The sequence below is a fragment of the Chelonia mydas genome, chromosome 7, assembly GCF_015237465.2.
Source record: "Chelonia mydas isolate rCheMyd1 chromosome 7, rCheMyd1.pri.v2, whole genome shotgun sequence".
Classification (NCBI taxonomy): Eukaryota; Metazoa; Chordata; order Testudines; family Cheloniidae; genus Chelonia; species Chelonia mydas.
This window is the reverse complement of record NC_057853.1, coordinates 104172389-104195058: the sequence shown is the minus strand read 5'-3', so window position 1 is coordinate 104195058 and position 22670 is coordinate 104172389. Positions and strand designations below refer to the sequence as shown.

The following is a 22670-nucleotide window of genomic DNA, read 5'->3' as shown; positions in this document are numbered from 1 at the left end:
CTCGCTGCCTTGGAGGCTGTTGGAGCCCATAAGCGATGGGTGACTTTCCAGTGTGACCCAGTAATACAGTTTTAAAATTCCAAATATTCTGTGGTCTCAGTACTCACTGTGGTACACAGCCCCAGACAATGCAGACTTTAAATGCTGCAGTGTCAGAGACCATCAGTAAGGTGGCAGATATGCTGAGCTCCAACAGAAAAGAATCTTCATTGTTAGGGAACTTCAGAGAAGCGTTGTCATGGAGGATGGCCAAGGAGTGGAAAGGGGGTCACAAACCCTCCAGGAACCAATCAAGAAAGGGAGGAAAGTAGGAGAAAAGAGGAAAAAGTTTTGAGATCCATCAGAGAAGAAAATGTGATAGACATCTGAAGACAATGGTGAAGCCAAAGAGGGATGCAGATTGTCCCATTAAACTGAGCCGCTACATGTTTAAAGCAATGGCTCAAGCTCTACAGATTTTGGTAACAGCATGTTGCTCTAGTAGAAGAGCTCTGTTTTGGCAGCGTGCATGGAGAGAAGGAGCCAGTCTGCACTTGTATATTTTATCATTAAGCTAAGTTTGCATTTATAGAGTGGCCTTCATATGCATTAGTAGGCCAGTTAATTGAACCCGTTCACTGCACCTCGCTGGAGCGGGTGTCTGAGCCAAGAATCACAAAATGCAGATCACTGGGTTATTGCTGTGGCCTAACTCTGAGCTCTCCCTGTTAGGCAGCATAAATAACTGTGGAATCAAACTAATTTATGTAACCTCAGTATTAATTCCATAAGGGAGATAGGCTGGGGAAGTGAACTTTGTTAATCTTAGCAATAAAGAAAGTGAAGTGTCAATCTTAGCAATAAAGAAAGGGCGAATTCATTTTCTCTCCACCCAGCTGTTATTTCCAGGCTAGTTAATATTCTGTGAGGCTAATTGCTTGCCAGTGATGTGAACATAATATACAGCAGCATTTTAATAACTACTGGATTTTTATACATGCTTCAATGTTGTTTACTGATATTCAAAATTTCTCATCTAGTGGTACTTACATGTCTGCCAGATTACATGCGTGCAGTAATTAGAAGAGCCTATATCAGGTCAAAAGGCTATTTTTCATGGAATGTTCACTTGAATGACCCAACTTGTAGACCTATGGTTACAAAATCCCATGTTATATTCCATATACCTTATGATGGCTGTGGTACAAAAAGTAAGGTAAGAGTTTACATCTGAAAATACTGTATATCAAAATAACTTGTTAAAATTACTTATTAATGAAAAGTTGTCAGAATAACTCTGTGCTTTTAAGTTTCAGAGTAGCAGCTGTGTTAGTCTGTAGTCGCAAAAAGAAAAGGAGTACTAGTGGCACCTTAGAGACTAACCAATTTATCTGAGCATAAGCTTTCGTGAGCTACAGCTCATTTCATCGGATGCATTCAGTGGAAAATACAGTGAGGAGATTTATATACACACAGAACATGAAAAATGGGTGTTATCATACACACTGTAAGGAGAGTGCTTTTAAGATTCCTAAAAGATTCTCAATGGGAAGAAAACACTGTAATATTTATATCACCATGTAGTTTTGTGAGAGCCAACACTTGGGGGATTGATCTGGGGATCTCTGGAGCTGAAAAAACGAGCAGCTACAACTGGAGCTAAAGAGCCAAAGTTCCTTAGCCAGCTTTGTGATAGACATATCCTCTATAAATTAGGCATAGAAGCACCTCTAACACACCTACACAGAAATAAGTTTATTGTAAACATAACTCAAAGGAAACATTCAAGGGTCCAGTCCTGATCCAGATGAAATTTGTGGCTAAACTACTGACTTTAGGGGAAACACACTCAGACTTCCTTTCCCCACATTTTTGCTTTAGGATTTGTTGGGTTCTGGATGGTTTAAGGATTGGGTAGGGTGCTGGCTGCTTATTTTGGACAATTAAAGAGAGAAGGTGGGTGAGATAATATCTTTTATCGGACCAACTTCTGTTGGTGAGAGAGAAAAGCTTTCGAGCCACACAGAGCTCTTCACTGAACTTGGTCCAATAAAAGATATTACCTCACCCACCTTGTCTCTCTAATATTCTTGGGACCAACATGACTATAACTACGTTGCATATTTTTGACAATGTCTTTTCCTTTGTTCTGTGGAAGCAGTATGTGTCGTGTTCAATCATGCACTTCGGCCTGGAGACTTTAGAAATCCTGTTTTCTTGAGTTAAAAGAGAAAGAGGTGCCTAGCCTTGTGCTGGATTTCTCCCACTGCAGCACCTAGCAAAGAAAATCATGAGGTTCACCAAAGATCCCAAAGGTCCAGTACACAGAGTATCATCTTATGTGCAGCACCATACAACTGCTGGAAGAGTACAATAGGGCATATAAGAATTCTAGGCACAATGGCTGCCACAGTTCATCAAGAAAATTGTGATCCCATTACAACATACATATAGATACCATGGCTGGCCTATCTTTTGTTAGGTTGTCTGTGAGCTCACACCACTGAGGACCCATATAGCTACTTCCCTATCTACCTCCCTATGCTGACAACAGGTTCAAACCTGCAGACATTAATCATGCAAGATTCCCATTGAGATCATCTGGAGTCCTGTACGTGTAAGATCTGTTGCATTAGGCATCCCACCTCCATCTTTATGTCTAATCAACACAATAGTGGCTTCACACAATGTTGAAGAAAATGGAAACTAAATTATGGCCAAAACACACCAACAGATTAAAACCTCCCACCCTTCTTTGACCTAGAAAGGAAACAAGACCAACAGAAGTTACAGATGAGAAATGCATATTAGATCATTCAGTCCATCTCTCGTCCTGGACACACTTGTCTCCTACAGTACTTTTTCCAGTGTTTTGCCCAGTCTAGTTTAAATATTCCACACAACAGGTCTTCCTTCACAAGCCTCAAGAGGCATACCCTAATACATTTTACCATTAAGACATTTTTTCTTGATATTCAGACTTAATTTTCCCTCTGTTAATTCAATGCAAGACCAATGATCTAGCACAGGAGTTCTCAAACTTCATTGCACCGTGACCCCCTTCTGACAACAAAAATTACTACAAGACCCCAGCATAGGGGAACCAAAGCCTGAGCTCGCCTGAGCCCCACCATCTTGTGGGGGAGTCCAAGCCCCACTGCCCTGGGCTGGGGGCGGCCAAAGCCCAAGGGCTTCACTCCCAGGCAGCAGGGCCTGTAACCTGAGCCCTACCACCCAGCAAGTCTAACACCAACCGTGGCAACCCCATTAAAATGGGGTCATGACCCACTTTGGGGTCCCGACCCACAGTTTGAGAACTGCTGATCTAGCATAAAAGGCCATCTAAAAATATTCAAGCTGAAACCACTTTTTGACCTGTACTCAAACAATTCACTGCTGGCTCATCTGACTTTCGGATAACTTGTAGTGCATTACAGCTATCTAGGTTGTAATATTTCAACAAGACCTTTGAAGCACTGTACTGTGTATTTTATTTAATGTTTTAACAGGTAAGTAATGGGACTATCAACTATTCCAACACAGTCAGAACATCCACTTCTGGTAATTTCATCACCAGGGCAAAGAGTCCTCAGTTACATTTCACCTGCAGAATGGACCAGAGCAGATAGCAGACATCATGCACATAGTTAACGAGTCTGACTCTTTAGAAACTGATGAAACTCAGTATGGATGATTCAATGTGAAACTTTCCTTTTATGAATCACCATCTTTTTCAAGCCCCGTGAATGATTTCCCATATTTTGTTGGCCTAAACCAGGACTTACACATTCAAGCCACTCTCTACAGCCCTGATCCAAATCTGATGTTGTTTATAGACACGTGTAGCATCTCCTGATTCCTATGACTTTACAACTGTGAAATACGATTTAATCAAGAGAGGGTAAGGAAAATATTGAACTCACAGTTTAAAATGATTTTTTATACGTAACTGACCTCATAGGGGACAACAGCAGGGTTTGAACCTCGGCCTCACCGACCTAAAAGCCTCTACCACTTTGAGGTAAAGGAATGTATATATTAGCTAGCTGCAGTAGCCTTTTGTATGAACCAGCCATTAAAAGGAACAAAGAATCACACTTTTCATAGTGTGGATTACATATAATCCCATGTATGTATTCTGCATATGGAAGGATTTGGAAAGAGAAACTAGTTTAAAATCTCTATAGAAATTTCCCATCTCAGTAAAATAAACTGCAGGAATTGTGAAACAAAGGTTTGGGTTTCTCTTCTTTTGTTTTTTATTTTTAGAAAATCCAAATGGGAAATAAAAAATAACATTAGAAAGATAGCAAGGCTCTTTATCTATATTTTTGAAAGATGCTTTCCAAAAGTATTCTTTTAAAATTCCATTGTGTGTTTTCAAAATGTTTTTGCATTTATTTCATTATTTACACTCCATCTCTGTGTATTAGGAATTTCATATTGTAAATGTTTATTAACCTTGTTGTTTCAAATGCATGAAGGAAAGTTCCAATCAAGTCAACTTATGATGCAACAAAAGTGTTTATTTTTATGTAGCACAAAGTCACATGGCATAATACAATCTTCATATTTTATTATGGTGTGAGAACAGACTAATTTTATGTATTTTTTTCTTTTTCTCAGGTGTGTAAAAGACGATACCTACACTACTTACACTTCATCAAACAAAAAAATTGTTCAGTTCCAATTTAAAGCCTTTCAGTTTTTTAATGGATACTCTACAGTTTACCTCCAGTGCAAAGTGGTGGTGTGCAAGGTGTACGATTATTCTTCCCGATGCTACCAGGGCTGTGTAACTAGGAACAAGAGAGAGACAAGTTCTGGCCAGGAAAATGTGACCGTTGTTGGGCCACTTAAGCTGAAGTAAAAGAATCCCAGTAACTCAGATGGGTGTATTATCAATTTAACATGATGTTATTTCAATCGCTTTTACCGTCAAAAGGATTGGTTCATTGCATGATTTCCTGCTGATGAGCTCTAGAAGCATTTTTACCAGTGTAGCAAATTTCTAATAAACATCAGAGTACTTGCTTAGTGATGGTATACATCTGAATATGTTCCTTATCTGTCTTTACCATTCCCTAATTTCAAATCTGTTGCATTTACTTCCTAGACAAATAAAAGCCTATAATTCTCTTCAATAAATAATTTTGGTTATAAAAATATAGGTGAACCAGATTGATTGATTTTCTGATCTAGACTTAGTGACAACAGAATCTTCTTGTGGCTATTCAAATCCCCCCCGCCCTTTTTTTTTTTTTTATACATCATACTACCACTGAATAGCATGAGTGTTTATAGTTTAAGAACAATTATATAACTGTATATTTATCTCAACTCACACTCGTTCACAATGCAGTTGGGGAAAGGGTTGAGATACAGGACCAGTCTATTATCACTTTGCTCTCAATAGTAATCATTTTGGTCCCTGCTGGACTTATTTTGAAAACGAAAGTGAGCAGAGATACATACCGAATGAGATCAGACGCAGAGGACCACAAGGCATCTATATATGGCACCAACGTGCAATATGATTCAAGCATCTAAATTTAAATAAATAAATAACTTAAGTTGGAGGAAAATAATGCCACAAATGTATTATGATAGGTTTCTTAGTCAGTTTCCCTTGTTGCTGCTGATTAGAAAGACAGCTATTTTTAAATATAAATTCTCTGTTATAACCAGCTGCTTTATCCTTTTTCTGCTCTAGTAACTTCCATGATGTTAGAATCCAGTATTTATAGTCTCACCATTCTGTACTATAGAGGTGATTTTGAACCTAAGCATACAGAATTGTCTTCTTTCGAAAGACTTAGTGCATCAGACAGGAAAAGCCTGATTATAAAGGAGAAATATTTTGTATAAACACAGTATCTTGATAGTCAGTTGCAGAGCTGCCTAAACAGTAAAATGGTTATACGAGAAGGGAGACTGGCTAAAATTATGATGATTTACATAAGTTTGGAGTGCCTTTCAATGGTCAAATTTCTAATTTAACTATATTCTAATTAATCAAATTAGTTATTATTTTCTTTGGAATGAGAATGGTATTTACAACTCTGTATTTGATTTAAATCTGAATAGATTATATTTAGTCACCATGTTTAACATGCGAAAATGATCTCACCTTCAAATTATGTGCAATACCATGTGATGCAATAAAGCTTTTTCTTGCAACTTTTTGTCTTGAGCTTCATACTTGAAAAGATGAAAATAGAAGCATCTGTGTTTATACTTATTAAAGATAGAATAAATGCATTATGATGCTTGAAAATTATGGAGACGGACACATTAAAATTGCTTAAAGAGAGAGAGACATTATATAGCATATCACTTTATGGAGAACATAGTTCTAAGACTGCCTCTAATGTAAGAGATTTGTTCAGATCTGTTACTTATTTTAAAGGAAGTAAAACTTGCTGTCCTGAAACAATGCAATGCTGTTGGCTTGAAAGAATATTTCAATCGTAATATTTAAATAAATTGTGCATGGGGCTGTCTATTAAGAGCACTTAGAAATTCAAATTTAATTGAATACAGCTGCTCACTTAAAGAGGTTTCACAAAAAAAAAATTATTAAACCTGTGCTTTGCATCTGCCGCCTTCTACATATAGTGAAGTACACCGGACCCTTTGCTAGAACGCGTATTTATATAGCACAAATTCACATATAACACAGTCGCGGCCATGGATCCCAAATATAATTACTTTAATTGAAATTCATTTTAACACGGTACCATGCATGGATCCCAAATCCCGCGTTCTAGCAAGGGTCTGGTGTACTTAGATCTGACCTACATAGCCCAAAATCATTTGGGTCCTTTCTGCCGCAAAGGCCTTCTCTGTCCTTGTGATACTCTAGGACAGGGATCGGCAAACTGTGGCACGCAGCCAGTCAGAGAAATTGGCTGACGGACTGGGACGGTTTGTTTATGGTTTGCCGGCATGAGCCCAGGGCTGTGCTGGCCGCCACTTCCCGCAGCCCCCATTGGCCTGGAACAGCAAACCGCAGCCAGTGGGAGCTGCCATCCGCCAAACCTGCTGATGCTACAGGTAAACAAACTGTCCTGGCCCACCAGTGGATTTCCCTGATGGGCCATGGGCCAAAGGCTGCTGATCCCTGCTCTAGAAACTGCAGTATCCTCAGGCACTTGAGCTGGTGGTTCCCTGGTTTAAGTAGGAAGAGGGGCTGCTGGCAGGGTCTTCTCAGTGAAGCAACCTCAACTCTGGAACTGATCTCTACAGTACCTGGATGTGATGACCTTAAAGGCATACTGCAAGGCTCATCAGTTTTTCTTTGCATGAGGGAGCAGGGGAGGAGGAGGAAAAAGAGGTGGTGGGAAGAAGAGAATATAGGATAGGGTGGATACAGAACAGTCAATGGGGGCAGCTACTTAATAGCCACTGCCCACGCCGACACCTAATTTTTTTTTGTATTTATTTTAGAATTTGTACATTTTGGTTTCAAACATTTTAGATATTTGAATAGAATACATTAAATTAAGCTATTTGGAAATCAGTTCTGTTCTACATGCTCTCAGATGGATGGGAATGAAGATTAACAAGTTAGACTAAAATTTAATATAAAGTATAAGCAGAAACTTCAGATGTGTAGCTATCTCTGTCCTTTTGAAATATAGCTTCTCATAGTTCATGAGTCGAATTCTATTCTATAAGTAAAAATGCCCATAATTAAAAAATACATATCTCTATTTCTTCACAGAAAGGAGGACTGTCTGCTTCTCAAAAGGAAGATACTGCCTTTATCTCTGTGAAGCCAGATGCGTGTAGAACATCTGTAGTCTCTGCCAATGCAGTAAACACTGGGTGAAGGAGGATTCTAAGCCACCTTTCTACCTCCCTGATCCTGGAGCAACCATAATACTGTAGGGTCATTCCTCTGGTTCAGGATTGCCATAATGCAGCAGATCCTGTCCCATCAGACTCCCTATATAAAAGGGGACCCCCTTACATGCTTCTTTAGGGCAGTTTCTGCTACTACTGAGGTTCTGACCAATACTCTACACTAAATCCATCCAAGCAGTTGTGTGCTTGTTTTGAAATGAGCATCAATAGAGAAGTTCTGTCATTTAGCCCATCGATAATAGTCAATCCACTTTCTGTACTGTGCTTCAGTTCAGCTTAAGATGCATCAGATAATGATTCTGAACTGGTGTGTTAGAAGTAAAAGGTGCCCTCTTATTATCCTTTAACCAAAGAACTAAAATAAACTAAAAACTAAACAGAAACTGAATTCTGTTTTTTACATCTTCTAGTAATGGGTTGCAAATAAAACAAAACAATTAAGCTAATAAATAGAAAAGTTACAACTCACTTTATTTATAGCACATATGTCATAGTTCAAGTGGAGGTTGACAAAATGTATTCCAAGTGGCTTTTTAGAAATATTTTTAACTAAATAAGCCACAAAAATACATACAAAATTCTTACACTTGTGAAAAATGATATTACTACAGATGTTTTATAACATTAACATTTAGTGTACAATACTGGGCAGAATTACAGTAACAAATGTAATAAACAACTTGGGGGTTTTATAATTAGTTTAATAAATATTAAGCTTTGTAAAGACATCAAAATAAATACTTGCCCCTGGAAAGTATTTATATTGGGGTCCTCTCTTTCAAATATTGTCTATCTCTCTCCATTTGAGAGTCCTTCTCCAGAGTCATAGTGTTCTTGTGACATTTTGTTCGTTTTGGAGTTTTGAACCATGTCCATTAACAGAACAACTTTAGTATCTATATGTTCCTGAAGTTTCTGCATACTTAGATCAATATAGTCCATTAGTTTTTTCTCCATCAGTTCCATATTTTTGGATATGACCTTTTCCAAGTAGGAGCAAATAGGCTGCTGTTCCATTCTGCAAGAATGTAAATATAAATAAATAAGTCATTCCTATTTTTAATATGGAGTCAGTGATCATGCTGGCTAACTGGCATAAATAGAGATCCCAGTGCCTCAAGGAAGGGCACTGAAGTTTTGAAGTATTATTGGGTTTCTTAGAATACGTACTCAGTAGAGGAGGTACTCTTGATGTTAAAGTCTAAATAATAAATACTTACACCTTTACTACACAGAAGGCCTAATTTTGTCCAAACACACACACACACACTGTGCAACATATATGATATACATCTGACTAATGTAAGTGCAAGATTTGCCCTACTTTACATTAGAATTTGTACATTTAACCAAACAAAATACTTTCTGAAGTGTGTAAGAGTTAAGGTACTATGCTAATCTGTGTTTAATGTAATCTCACCCCAATATTTAAAATGGTAATTTTTTTGTATTTTTTGTTTAAGAAAAGATTAGCACACTAATCTGTACAAATTTTACTTTATGCTTCCATACCTGCATAGCGAGAAACAAAGTTAGGGAATTCTCAGAAGAATAGCAGCACAAAAGCCACACATCATATCCATATGATGGATTTACATTATTTATCATAGTATTTATGGGAGTACGAAATAGTGAAAAAAATGTTTGCAAAAAAAATAAACTTGGCTTCCACTTGTGACAAAGTGACAAGAGTATTTATCGATTTGGACCAGCTAGTCACAAGTTTCAATTTTTTGCCATTTAGGGGTTGTGGTTTTTTTGTTTTTTTCCCCCCCTTAAACACAATCTTTTTGTACGTATTTAAATGCAAGAGCTATATTTCCCCCCCCCTTTTAAAAGTCTCAAAAATTAACAAATTTGTACTAAAACTTTCCAAAATATTCACCATACCCAAACCAGGGGATTGGAGGGAGGGGGGGAAAAAAAAAACAACACCTTGCTAAATCACTTCCCACATGTAACCAATGCAATGTGGTGTTTGCCAAGCTGCAACAGAGGGAAAGTTAGCTAGAGTTCTGTCATTTTTCATTACTGCTATTCAGAACCTAGTGGGTAGTAGTATCAATAAACTGATCAGCTTCAGTCTGCTGATACTTGGGAAAGATATGAGCTTTAGCGCAGGCAGACACTTGAGCTTTTCACTAGGTGGGAGGACCCGAAAAATGGAGACACCCCACTCATACAAGTTCTTGGAGAAACAGGATGAGAATGCACCTTTTGCCACTTAGCAGCCATAGAAGGTTTTGGAGTAAAGGCTTCACATTTATCACATCTACTAGGCAGAGGCTCATAAATCAGAAATGGAGCCACCAAGCACAGTTCAAGTAGAATGCCCAGGTAAGGAATACCAGCGCTTTCCCCTTTCCTGGCAGCTGGAGAGGTCTGAATTCTCACCAGAGTGCTGCCACCTATAAAGCACTCCTTTTCCTTTCCACCATCTTTCATAGCTTTAGACTATTATGCATCTGGTAACATGGGAGAGAAAAAGTTAAAGATAAGTATACTATAGAGACTTTGGCAATAGAAGTGGAAGGAGAAAGATATAGGGGAGGAGGTAGAGTACATAATGTAGGTAAAGCAAGAATGTGATAAAGGGGAAGAAAAGAAAGACACCTAGAACACCACAGAAAAAGGTATACCATGATCTGCCACTGGAAAGAAACCAGGAATAGTATGAAGGTAATAATGAAAAATATTCTATTCAATACATTTCAAAATGCTGATTGACATTGTTAGTTAAATAGGAATTCACAGCTGTTATATTCCTTTAAATTGCAATGGTGGGGCTTTGTGGTGAGTGTCATCATGGCAGATTTTTTTTTTTTTTAAAACCACTATTGCCAACAAGGCACGGTCCACAGGCTAGGACAAGTTGGATACGTGTATCAAGCCTAACTTACCCAATAGTTTGAATGCCTTCCTCTTCATCCATTGTACTCTTCTCAAAATGCTTATTCCCATCATCTAGCTGAAGATGATTTACTTGACCACATAAGTTTTGAAGAAAAGGAAGCAGCAGCCCAGAACTGGGCATATTTGGGTTTGCACTTGCTTGCTCTTGCATTAACGATGACAACATAACTTTAAAATCATTTCCAGGAAGAGGAGTGCTTTGTTGCATAGTTTTAAGGGTTTCAAGATCAGGAATATTCTCTCTACCAGGTATCCATGTGTTCATGCCAGTATGTGTTTTTAAATCTCCAAAAACTGTTTCAGTTGTCAAACAACTTTTAAAAGGAAAGGGTGCATTGGATGATTGGTCTAATCCTTTAAAAGCAGCTGCATTGTGCAATCCATCGACTGTATGCTTGTCTCCAAAGACAGATTCTCTTTTTCCAAAGATACATTGAAGTTTGTCTCTAAGAGGAAAACTGTTCTAATGGAAATAAGAAAATGTACATATTTAATGTGTTATATTTTTAATATAAATCTATGGAAGTAATAGATGTGCCTCTTCCCCTCCCCCCAAAATGTGTAAGCATTCTGTAGCATTTTAGATAACTATAGAATTGCATTCCATTCTCACCAGTGTAAAGTTTACTCAGAATGAATGTGATATGAAAGTTTTATTAGAATGAAAGTTATGTACTGATAATTCTACAGAATAAAGAAATCATGTGAACGTGACTAACATTTGCAGGATGAAGGTTTAGAGTAGCTACAAATTTTGTTAGCTTGAACTTCAATTATTGAAGCAGGAGTTGACTAAATTAGGGCTCCAATACCAAAGGTTACTCCATGTGGGTGAGTGCTGGGGTCCGTACATATGCTTCTCTTCGCAGGATTGAGGCCTAAATCCAATAGTTATTACTATAAGTACTTCCACTTTTATTTGGAGGAAACACATTTTCTTGTAATGAAGATACAAGGGTTTTTTAAAAACAAAAAAAAAAAAACCCACTATACACACCACACAATTCTCAATACAAAGTAGTGACAGCTCAGTTGTAACAAACTTATAACAGTCTGCCATCTCAAGTTCCAAGATCACTTTTTATCATTTTATTTTAGCAAGAAAGTTGTGACGTTTTCCGTTTGGATGCAAATCTCAGGAGTTATCAAAGTTTGGTTAGTTTAAGGCTGGATTTCTGCTACAAGTGGCTGATCCTTAAAAATCCTTGATATTTCAGTTGGCACAGAATGGGGCTGCGCAGATACTAAATGTTATTTCCTGCAGGAAACACATTAACACCTCACATACTCAGTGATCTGCATTGACTAGTACCTAATTTTTAGTTGAATGGTGTAAGTTTTGTCCTACAAAACCTGAAATGGGCAGACTGTTACTATAATACTACAGTTTTAAAAGGAACTGCCCGTAGCTGCAGATCTCAACCTAACAGCCCCCCTGTTTTAAATGGAGAGGGAGGAAGGTTTGGTGGCATAATGTTTTTAGTGGGGAGTCTTCAACTCTAGAATTCAGTCAGTCAGCTTGGCTTGAGTGGCCTTCAGAGCATGTTGCAAGGCTCATCTATGTTCCCGGTCTTGTTACAGTGGTGGTGGCTGAACGAGATTTGAAATAGTAAGAAGTTTGTTTGGAGAGGTCTTTTTGATTGAATGAGTTTGGAATGTGTGTGTGTGTGTGTGTGTAACATGGACACAAAATGCATAGTTCTGGATTATGCGTTTTTATAAATTTAAATAAATGAAAAAAAAGTGTGGTAACTTGCCTTCTGCTGAAGTCGAACCATATTCATGAGCTGCTGAGCACCTGGAGATAACTTTGACCCAATGGATTCCACCATAGTTTGAACTCTGTCTAGATCTACGTTTGATCCTAATGAAGAAAGATCTGAGGCAGACTTTGCAGAAACTGATCTTACTTGTACTACAATTTTAGTTAGGAGTACTCTTTGTCTTTCACCAATAGAGAGCAGCTATTGAAAAACAAAGAAAAATAAATAAGATTTTAGAACAAAGTACTACTTTGGAAATTAAAAGGTCATTTAATGGAAAAGTGAGACCTGTTTAATAGACTTCAGACTGCTATTATTCTGAGTAGTACTCACATTGAAATAGAATGAGTGCAGATCCGTTAGGCTCTTATCTTGCCGACACTTAAGCACATTTAAACTTCATGCATGTGAATAGTCCCATTCAGTACAATGAGACTACTCACATATGTAAAGTTACAAATGTGCATGTTTGTGTACAATGAGAATTTTAGGCATTGATCCCACAAACATCTAGAATATGTCTATTTTACAAAATTAGGTGTTTCTTTAAGAGCATTTCCCCCCCCCCCCCCCCCACACACACACACTTTAATAATGACATTTTTTATGTGGATTTGACATGAGAACCCTGGTATAAAAATCCACCTACATTTTTAAAGGGAATACTCAAACCACATCTTAGGTTGATGTAAACCTAACTATTATCACCTATCAGATGATAATGCAAAAAAAAAAAAAAAAAAAAAAAATCAAATAAGTAACAGAAAAAAAAAGAATTTAAAAACATTTTGTGGAACTTCCTACCTTAATTCTACAAGAGGTTGTGGAGTACTCCAATTTAAGATACTTTTTGTATAAGGTAACCTTGTCATTTCTGTTAGAAAAAAAATAAATGAGAACTGAGAAGTCTCTATATGGCAAATGCTACATAAATGCATTCTACAGGAGCACAAAAATATCAGCTATTATATTCAGATAATGAGAAAAGAGCTGAGTGGGTCATCTTTTAACAGAATATTTTGGTTTGAACACTGAAATTCATTTTGGATTTAATCATATGGCTGGCGCGCACACACAAGTTCCTAGTTTTTTCATGCATGATATCCATACGATTTTTTTCCTAGTTTTGGCTTGACTGATTTGCTAATTTAAGAACCAGCCAGTCAAACAACATATCTGGCCAAATGTTGATGTACTGTAATTAAAATCTAGCTCCTTTTAATTCCCCCCGGCCCACTCCACAGGCAAAATCTTGCCGAGTATACGAGAAGAATCAATACTGACTTATTTATTTTCATTCCTCTCTTTGGAGACATATATAAAGAGAATTTAAAGTGATCCTAAATGGCTTTTAGGGATTACTACTGAGTTAAATACTTTATCTCACTGAAAACAGTAGCTGACAGCCTTAACCATCTGTTTGACACAGACAACACAATGGCAATGTAAACCACTAATGTGCCTCAACAATGACATGGAGGGCCCACCTTGAAGGGTGAGAAGTGCAGTTTCTATGCCCATTCATTCCTTGGTCTCTGCTGAGACTGTCAAGGCTGCACAAATTGTGTTGGTGGTTTTTGTGATGTGGATATCTTACCACTAAAAACTCAATTGAGACGAAACACCCAATGGATAGCAACGCATTTTGTTCACTAAGACAGCTGGGCTACATTTAAGCCAACAGTCTAAAAGCAATATAATCCATCCCCAGCTCCCCCAAAACAGCCAGTTTCCTTTTCAAATGGATTTAATAAGCAAATATTAAACAAAGCCTACATAATGAAGACACTTACCTATCATTCTGGATGGTGCAGACATTCTGTCCCCTACCAGTTCCACAATACTCTTCTCCTACATAGACTTCCATGTTTCTTGCCTCACTTAAAATTCCAACACAGACTATTTGCTCAGATCCATGAGGATCACACTGCAGGTACAGTAAGCAGGGAGTTTCCTTTTCATCATTTAAACGTCTCTCCAAAACCACAGAGTTCTCCCTAGAAATATAAGAAACATTCTGTTTAAGAAACTTAACTCCATTTTATTTAACCTATGCTTTCCAGGTAACACTATAGTTTATAAAACAAACAAGAATTCCCCATTTAAAGTGATTCCTTTTTTAAGAGAACGGTTACATAATCTATACTTTTGTAACAGAAGTATTTACCACATTACTTTCAAAGCAATATCCTTTAGGAAGAACAAACACTACAATTACAGGTTGTGTGTGTGTGGTGGGGGGGAGGGAGGGTATATTTATATCACGTTTTACAAATTTCAAAACTTGTGTGGATTCAGTCTGCAATGAAAATTAATGGCTGTGCCACATCTGAAGGAAGTTTTGTTCCCAAATACTGTTTTAAATGTGGGGGGGGGGGGGGGGGGGGGGGGGAGGAGGAGGGGGCAGGGAACATGTGTGCTATCAATATTTTTAGCTACACACACAGGGAGATCCCTACCCTGAAATACACTGATCAGTCCCAATGATGTGCTAGTTCTGACAGGGCATGTTCTGATAAGCATGGACACAGATCAGATGTCAAGAATTCTAACATTCAAGAACCAGAGTCAAAAAGTCGGAGAACACTTCAATCTCTCTGATCACTCGATTAGAGACCTAAAAGTAGCAATATTACAACAAAAAAAACTTCAAAAAAAAACAGACTCCAACGAGAGACTGCTGAATTGGAATTAATTTGCAAACCATTAAATTAGGCTTGAATAAAGACTGGGAATGGATGTGTCATTACACAAAGTAAAACTATTTCCCCATGTTTATTTTTCCCCGCTACTGTTCCTCACACGTTCTTGTCAACTGCTGGAAATGGCCCATCTTGATTATCACTACAAAAGGTTTCTCTCTCCTCCTGGTAATAGCTCACCTTAACTGATCACTCTCCTTATAGTGTGTATGGTAACACCCATTGTTTCATGTTCTCTGTGTATAGAAAATCAGCCTACTGTATTTTCCACTGCATGCATCCGATGAAGTGGCTGTAGCCCACAAAAGCTTCTGCTCAAATAAATTTGTTAGTCTCTAAGGTGCCACAAGTATTCCTGTTCTTTTTGAGGATACAGACTAACACTGCTGCTACTCTGAAACTAATCAGGTCTAGTCACTTCTCTTTCCATTAAAAGAGACAGCAGCAGAGCAGTGTACCTATTGCACCGAGGGCAGAGTTGTAATCTCCCCGTGGGGGGGGGGAGGGGGAGAGGCAGAGGAGAAATACACCTGCCCAGACACGGTGAACCTGTGTGAAGACTCACTGCGAGCATAGGCATCTATTCCGGCCTCAGTACAGAGCCTTGCACTAGGGAGAACAGCCCTGTAGCCAGGGCCCCACAGCCAGGGGGCAGGCATCAGAAACCGCCTTCAGGGCCCCAGCCTGAGCCCATCGCACCCTGTCATAAATATAAAGGGAAGGGTAAACACCTTTAAATCCCTCTAGGCTAAACCTAAAGTTACAAAAAGACACAAAAACAGGAATATACATTCCATTCAGCACAACTTATTTTATCAGCCATTTAAACAAAACAGAATCTACTGCATATCTAACTAGATTGCTTACTGACTTTTTACAGGAGTTCTTACCTGCATTCCTGCTCTGGTCCCGGCAAAAGCAACACACAGACAGAGAGAACCCTTTGTTTCTCCCCCCCAACTCCAGCTTTGAAAGCATCTTGTCTCCTCATTGGTCATTTTGGTCAGGTGCCAGTGACGCTGTCTTAGCTTCTTAACCCTAGGAACGTTGACATGGTGGCAGAGTGGTGGGATTAACTTGAAATCATTCTGAGATTTTTTGAACCAGAAGCACAGATTTTAAAAGGAATTTTTTTTTTTCCTTTGGGCTGCTGGAAAGCAGGTTTTAAGCTGAAAGCAGTTAAGAGTTTTTTGTCTCTCCTTGGGGGCCAGAGCAGAAACAAAAGGGAATTGTCTTTTGTGAGCTGGAGTTTTCTCTACCTAAATGCAGGGTAGTTAACCTCCTGCAGGGAAATTCACAAGTCTTCACAGACCTGAAAAGGTGGGTTTTTTTTTTTTTTTTTTTTAGCAAAGAGCAACTGGAGGCTTTTTCTGTCTATTTGCCTGGAGACAAAGGTGTTGGGGTTTTTTGTTTTTGTTTTTTTTTAAAAAGGATTTTTCTGTAGGCTGAAAGAAAAGGAGTACTTGTGGCACCTTAGAGATTAACCAATTTATTTGAGCATGAGCTTTCGTGAGCTACAGCTCACTTCATCGGATGCATCCGATGAAGTGAGCTGTAGCTCACGAAAGCTCATGCTCAAATAAATTGGTTAATCTCTAAGGTGCCACAAGTACTCCTTTTCTTTTTGCGAATACAGACTAACACGGCTGTTACTCTGAAATCTGTAGGCTGACAATCACTATCAGAGAACATAGGTATCCAGTTACAACACAACCTATTTTTTTTTTTGACGAGCCAAGTTTTTTGTTTGTTTGTTTTATTTCTAACTCTCGGGTGTAAAGTTAGTTAAAAACAGAGGCAAACATGACAGAAACCAAGGAAAAAGCCCAAGAGGCTGCTCACAGGAGAGCTATGGAGGCAAAGGAAAAAGAGAGGAAGCATGCTGAGGCGGAAAAGGAAAAAGAGAGGAAGCATGAGATGGAGAAGGCACAGGCTGAGCGGAATCTACTGGATAACCCTAACGATCCTTCCCCAACAATCCACAAATGGGAGCGACTAGTCCACAATGATGAATCCAGAGATATTGCTGAATATTTTCTCACCTTTGAGAGACTGTGCACTCTCCATAAAATTCCTGAAGCTCACAAGATGACCATATTGGTCACAAAATTAACTGGAAGAGCTCTGGACATATTCAATAAGATGCCTATTGATGAGGCTTCTGACTATACTAAGTTCAAGGATTTGGTTTTAAAGCAATTTTCAAATTACATCTGAAAAGTACAGAGTAAAATTTCGAACCCTTAAGAGAGGGCCTGGACTAAGTAACCTGGCTTATCTAAACCAGATGAAGGATCTGTTAGATAAATGGGTCCAAGGAAGGGGTGTCACTAGCTTTGACAGAATGTGTGATTTGATAGCTCAGGAGCAATTCCTGAATATGTCCAAGGAGGAAATAAACAGTGTTTATGCGATAAGGAAATGGACTCAGCAGAAAGTCTTGCTTCTTATGCTGATCGATACGAGCAGTCCCAGACTGCCAGAGAGGTGGGGCAAGCTGGAACAAAACAGGTGAAGGGAGGAGAGAGGAACAACCCTGGTCGCAGTTGGAGCGGATACCAGAAGGAACACCCTCAGACCACACCTTACTACCAGGGGCAGCTCAAGGCCCCACCAATACTCCAGAGACCTTATCGTCTCCACACCGTTATCCAGCAACCCACCTCGCCCCAGTGACCCTTCAGCTGGACGACGTTTTAAATGTAACGAGCTGGGGCATGTAAAGGCCAACTGCCCCAAGAACCCCAACCGAGTACAGTTCATTGCACCGGAATCACACCAGAGGTCCTCAGGCCCAGATACCTCCCAGATACCCTCGAAGTGGAGGGAAACTGTGAGTGTGGGCGGGAAGAAGGTCACCGCTTGGAGGGACACGGGAGCACAAGTGTCGGCTATCCATGCTTTCTTAGTGGACCCCAATTTAATCGACCCAGAGATCCAAGTGCCAATTCAACTCTTCAAGTCCAACTCTTTCAATTTGCCTACAGACAAGTTGCCTGTCCAGCATAAGGCCTGGTCAGGAACATGGACTTTTACAGTATATGATGATTATCCCATCCCCATGCTGTTGGGGGAAGACTTGGCCAATCATGTGAAGCTAGCCAAGGGGGTGGGAATGGTCACCCGCAGCCGGGCTAAGCAAGCCGTCACGCCTAGCTCTGTTCCAGAAACTTCTACCAGGACCCGGTCAGAGGTGATGGACCCGGACCCCATGCCAACGTCTGCAACAGCAGTAGTGGATCCAGTCCCAGAGACCCAGACAGAGCCAGCCCCAGAACCGGAACCAGTGGAACAACCAGCACCAGACCCATTGCCAGCACTGAATCCAGTACTTGCAACCCCAACACCAGAGGGCCCCACCGAACCTGAACCGGCAGCAGCCGATAACCCTACCCAAGCGGCTCAGCTGGAGCCTGAACCCCAACATAGCGCACCAGCGTAGAGCGGTTCACAGTCAATGGAAACAGTCCCATCCCCTACATCGCTTCCAGAGGGACCAAGCCTAGGTCCACAATCCAATGAGGAACTGATGTCTCCAGCATCAAGGGAACAGTTCCAGATCGAAAAGGAAGCAGATGAACGCCTCCAGAGAGCTTGGACAGCGGCACGGAGCAACCCACCGCCTCTCTGCTCTTCTAATCGATCCAAAAAATTAAAGGTTTGTCAGTTTACAGCCCAGGGAGGAGATGACGCTGAGTGGCCTAAAGGTGTCTACTACGAAGGGAAAAGTGCTGGTGGCGTGGAAGAGGTAAACCTCTCCATGACCCTTAGGCGTATGCAGCGACAGCAGATCAAGGAGCTGTGCACTAGCTACGCGCCGACGTTCCCAGCCACCCCAGGACTGACTGAACAGGCATACCACTCCATTGACACAGGGAATGCTCACCCAATTAAAGTCCAGCCTTACCGGGTGTCTCCTCAAGCTAAAACTGCTATAGAACGGGAGATCCAGGATATGTTACAGATGGGTGTAATCCGCCCCTCTGGCAGTGCATGGCCATCTCCAGTGGTTCTAGTTCCCAAACCAGATGGGGAGATACGTTTTTGCGTGGACTACCGTAAGCTAAATGCTGTAACTTGCCCAGACAACTATCCAATGCCATGCACAGATGAATATTAGAGAAACTGGGACGGGTCCAGTTCATCTCTACCTTGGACTTAACCAAAGGGTACTGGCAGGTACCGCTAGATGAATCCACCAAGGAAAGGTCAGCCTTCACCACATATGTCGGACTGTATGAATTTAAATGTTCTCCCTTTCTGGCTGTGGAATGCACCCGCCGCCTTCCAAAGACTTATAGATGGTCTCCTAGTGGAATTAGGAGACTATACAGTCACCTACCTTGACGATGTGGCCATATTTTCGGATTCCTGGGCAGAACACCTGGAACATCTACAAAAAGTCTTCGAGCGCATAAGGGAGGCAGGACTAAATGTTAAGTCTAAGAAGTGTCAAACAGGCCTAAACAGAGTGACTTACCTTGGACACCAGGTGGGTCAAGGCACTATCAACCCCCTACAGGCCAAAGTGGATGCTATCCAAAAGTGGCCTGTCCCAAAGTCAAAAAAACAGGTCCAATCCTTCTTAGGCTTGGCCGGATATTACAGGTGATTTGTACCGCAATACAGCCAAATCGCCGCCCCACTGACAGACCTAACCAAAAAGAAACAGCTAAATACCGTTCAGTGGACCGAAGAGTGCCAGAAGGCCTTTAACCAGCTTAAAGCGAAACTCATGTCTGACTCTGTGCTAAGGGCCCCAGACTTTGACAAACCGTTCCTAGTAACTACAGATGCATCAGAGCATGGTGTGGGAGCAGTTTTAATGCAGAAAGGACTGGATCAAGAATTCCACCCTGTAGTGTTTCTCAGCAAGAAGCTGTCTGAAAGGGAAAGCAACTGGTCAGTCAGTGAAAAAGAATGTTATGCCATTGTCTACGTTCTGGAAAAGCTACGCCCATACGTTTGGGGACAGCGTTTCCACCTGCAAACCGACCATGCTACACTACAGTGGCTTCATACCGCCACGGGAAATAACAAAAAACATATTCGGTGGAGTTCAGCTCTCCAAGATTTTAATTTCGATATCCAACACATCTCAGGAGCTTCTAACGAAGTGGCTGATGCACTCTCCCGTGAAAATTTCTCAGCATCAACTGGTTAACATTGTCCTTGAGATGTGAAAAATATTGTTAGTCTTTATATACTTGGTAGTATATTTAAAGGTGCATGTGTCTTATTCACTCTGTTTTCTCCTAGAGCTCCAGAAAGAAATCACAGCCAGTGTTTCACCCTATCTGTGATTTGGGGGGCGTATCATAAATATAAAGGGAAGGGTAAATACCTTTAAATCCCTCCTGGTCAGAGGAAAAACCCTTTCACCCGTAAAGGGTTAAGAAGCTAAGACAACGTCACTGGCACCTGACCAAAATGACCAATGAGGAGACAAAATACTTTCAAAGCTGGAGAGGGGTGGAAGAAACAAAGGGTTCTCTCTGTCTATGTGTTGCTTTTGCCAGGACCAGAGCAGGAATGCAGGTCAGAACTCCTGTAAAGAGTTAGTAAGCAATCTAGTTAGATATGCAGTAGATTCTGTTTTGTTTAAATGGCTGATAAAATAAGTTGTGCTGAATGGAATGTATATTCCTGTTTTTGTGTCTTTTTGTAACTTTAGGTTTAGCCTAGAGGGATTTTCTATGTTTTAAATCTGATTACCCTGTAAGGTATTTACCATCCTGATTTTACAGAGGTGATTCTTCTACTTTTTCTTCAATTAAAATTCTTCTTTTAAGAACCTGATTGCTTTTTCATTGTTCTTAAAATCAAAGGGTTTGGGGGTCTGTGTTCACCTGTGCAAAGTGGTGAGGATATTTATCAAGCCTTCTCCAGGAAAGGGGGTGTAGGGCTTCGGGGGGAAAGACGTTTCCAAGTGGGCTCTTTCCCGGTTATATTTGTTAGACGCTTGGTGGTTGCAGCAATAAGGTCCAGGGACAAAAGGTAAAATAGTTTGTACCTTGGGGAAGTTTTAACCTAAGCGGTTAAAAGTAAGCTTAGGAGGTTTTCATGCAGGTCCCCACATCTGTACCCTAGAGTTCAGCGTGGGGAAGGAACCTTGACACACCCCAAGGCGAGGGTATGGGGGGGGGGGTCCTCAGGACTCCATGAGGGAGAAGAGGTTCAGATCCACACCCCGCCCGGGATCCGGATCAAGCCTCCACTTCCCCGCAGGCGTGTAGGTGCCTGTGTTCCCGGGCGTTCTTTACCCGTGCTCAGGCGGCGCCAGCGCCTCGCCGTCACTGGCTCCCTCGGGAAGGAGACGCAGGGTGTCCGCCAGGCCCCCGGGAGACGAGGGGGAAGCGCAGTCCCAGGAGCAGCCGGCAGCGATGCGGGGGTGGCGGAGGGGGCCATTGGCGCTGCGGGGTCCATCCTCGGTTGCCGCAACGCCCGCCAGGCTGCCGCTCGCCATCGCAACCGTCCCGCTCGAGGCCAACAGTCCCCTTCCGCGCCGGCCAGAAATAACCAGAACATGCTCCCCACCGGACACCGTTCCCGCTGGAACATCCGCCTTTCAACGGTCACGGGGCATTCCGGCCGAGCTGCTGATTGGCTCGCAACCTTCCCGTTCTGCCCCATCCCCAGAGCGTCTCAGGCGTCTCGTCTGCTGGGTGGCGCGCGTGCGCAGAGTGGCAGTGGAGCTCGCTTCCGCTTCCGTGCTTAGCTTCTGAGCAAGCGCGCGCTAGGGCCAGGGCGGCGGTGGTTGCGTGTGACGCGGCCTGAGGGAAGGTAGCTGCCGGCCCAGATAGCGCGTGGCTTGCAGCTGCGTCCTGCCCTGGGCCCGTTATCGGTCAGAAGAGCTGTTGGGTGGAAACTGTACAGCCCGAGCCCTATTCCGTGTGAAAGGCCCCTTAGTGCGAATAGCGGCGGCCTCAGCCCCACGTTCCCTTTCAAGGGGGCTGCGCTCCCTCCCGGGGAATAGACCCGGCCCAGGGGGGACGTGGCCATGCGTGGTGCTCCTGCCTTGCACCCTGAAGGCCTCCTGCACACACCGCGAATACCTTGTGCCGTTCTGGTCGCCTTAGCTCAGAAAAAGATATATTAGCATTGGAAAAGGTACAGAGAGGGGCAACCAATAATTAGGGCTATGGAACAGCTTTCATAGGAGGAGAGATTAAAAAGATTGGGAAAGAGATTGCAAAGGGGTGGGGGGGGGGGTGATAGAGGTCTATAAATCATGCCTGGTGTGGAAAAAGCGACGAAGCATTATTTAACCTCTTCATATAACACAAGAACTAGGGGACACCCAATAAAATTAATAGGCGGCAGAGGGAAACAGAAGGAAGTATTCCACACAATGAACAGTCAAGCTGTGGAACTCTTTGCCAGAGGATGTTGTGACGGCCAAGATGATAGGGTTAAAAAAAGAAGTAGATAAGTTCATTGAGGA

The 22670-nt window shown here is 41.3% G+C and overlaps 2 protein-coding genes and 1 pseudogene across 11 annotated transcripts in view; 2 read left to right on the top strand and 1 right to left on the bottom strand.

The window, feature by feature from the left end:
- Positions 1–994: 994 nt before the first annotated feature.
- C7H10orf88 (chromosome 7 C10orf88 homolog) lies at positions 995–21873 on the bottom strand. Of its 6 annotated transcripts, none has more exons than XM_037905834.2 (7): positions 21490–21778; positions 14318–14521; positions 13329–13398; positions 12519–12725; positions 10749–11224; positions 5455–5525; positions 995–1130 (listed from the first exon to the last, which is right to left on the bottom strand). In XM_037905834.2, exons 1-6 carry the CDS (start codon positions 21690–21692, stop codon positions 5489–5491), a joined length of 1197 nt encoding a protein of 398 aa, XP_037761762.1. In that variant the 5' UTR covers positions 21693–21778; the 3' UTR covers positions 995–1130; positions 5455–5488. The 6 variants fall into 6 exon arrangements, with proteins under 6 accessions (XP_037761762.1, XP_037761763.1, XP_037761760.1 ...); XM_037905835.2 differs by lacking the exon at positions 995–1130 and adding an exon at positions 2236–2254; XM_037905832.2 differs by lacking the exon at positions 995–1130 and adding an exon at positions 4670–4778 and having other exon boundaries at positions 21490–21777.
- Positions 1011–5314, top strand: LOC114018203 (annotated as a pseudogene).
- LOC102938157 (disintegrin and metalloproteinase domain-containing protein 9) overlaps positions 20709–22670 on the top strand; it is a 41841-nt gene continuing 39879 nt past the window's right edge. For 4 of the 5 annotated variants that reach the window (XM_037905827.2, XM_037905820.2, XM_043550500.1 and 1 more), the window contains exon 1: positions 21973–22336. Coding sequence is in view for 1 of the 5 variants with exons in the window: in XM_037905815.2 (XP_037761743.1) it covers positions 20728–20764 (37 nt within the window). In the remaining 4 variants the exon portion in view is untranslated. Of the gene's footprint in view, positions 20765–21972; positions 22337–22670 lie in introns of those variants that run through there. The other variant, XM_037905815.2, reaches the window with a different exon arrangement.

What these genes read in the sequence shown, in the direction of transcription:
- C7H10orf88 (XM_043550502.1), bottom strand. Translation starts at nt 21,692, where the DNA reads ATGGCGAGCGGCAGCCTGGCGGGCGTTGCGGCAACCGAGGATGGACCC. An exon ending in TGGTTCGACTTCAGCAGAAG is followed by an intron (nt 11,225 to 12,518) that starts GCAAGTTACCAC and finishes TATTTCCATTAG; the next exon opens with AACAGTTTTCCTCTTAGAGA. An exon ending in GAAGGCATTCAAACTATTGG is followed by an intron (nt 8,867 to 10,748) that starts GTAAGTTAGGCT and finishes ACATTCTTGCAG; the next exon opens with AATGGAACAGCAGCCTATTT.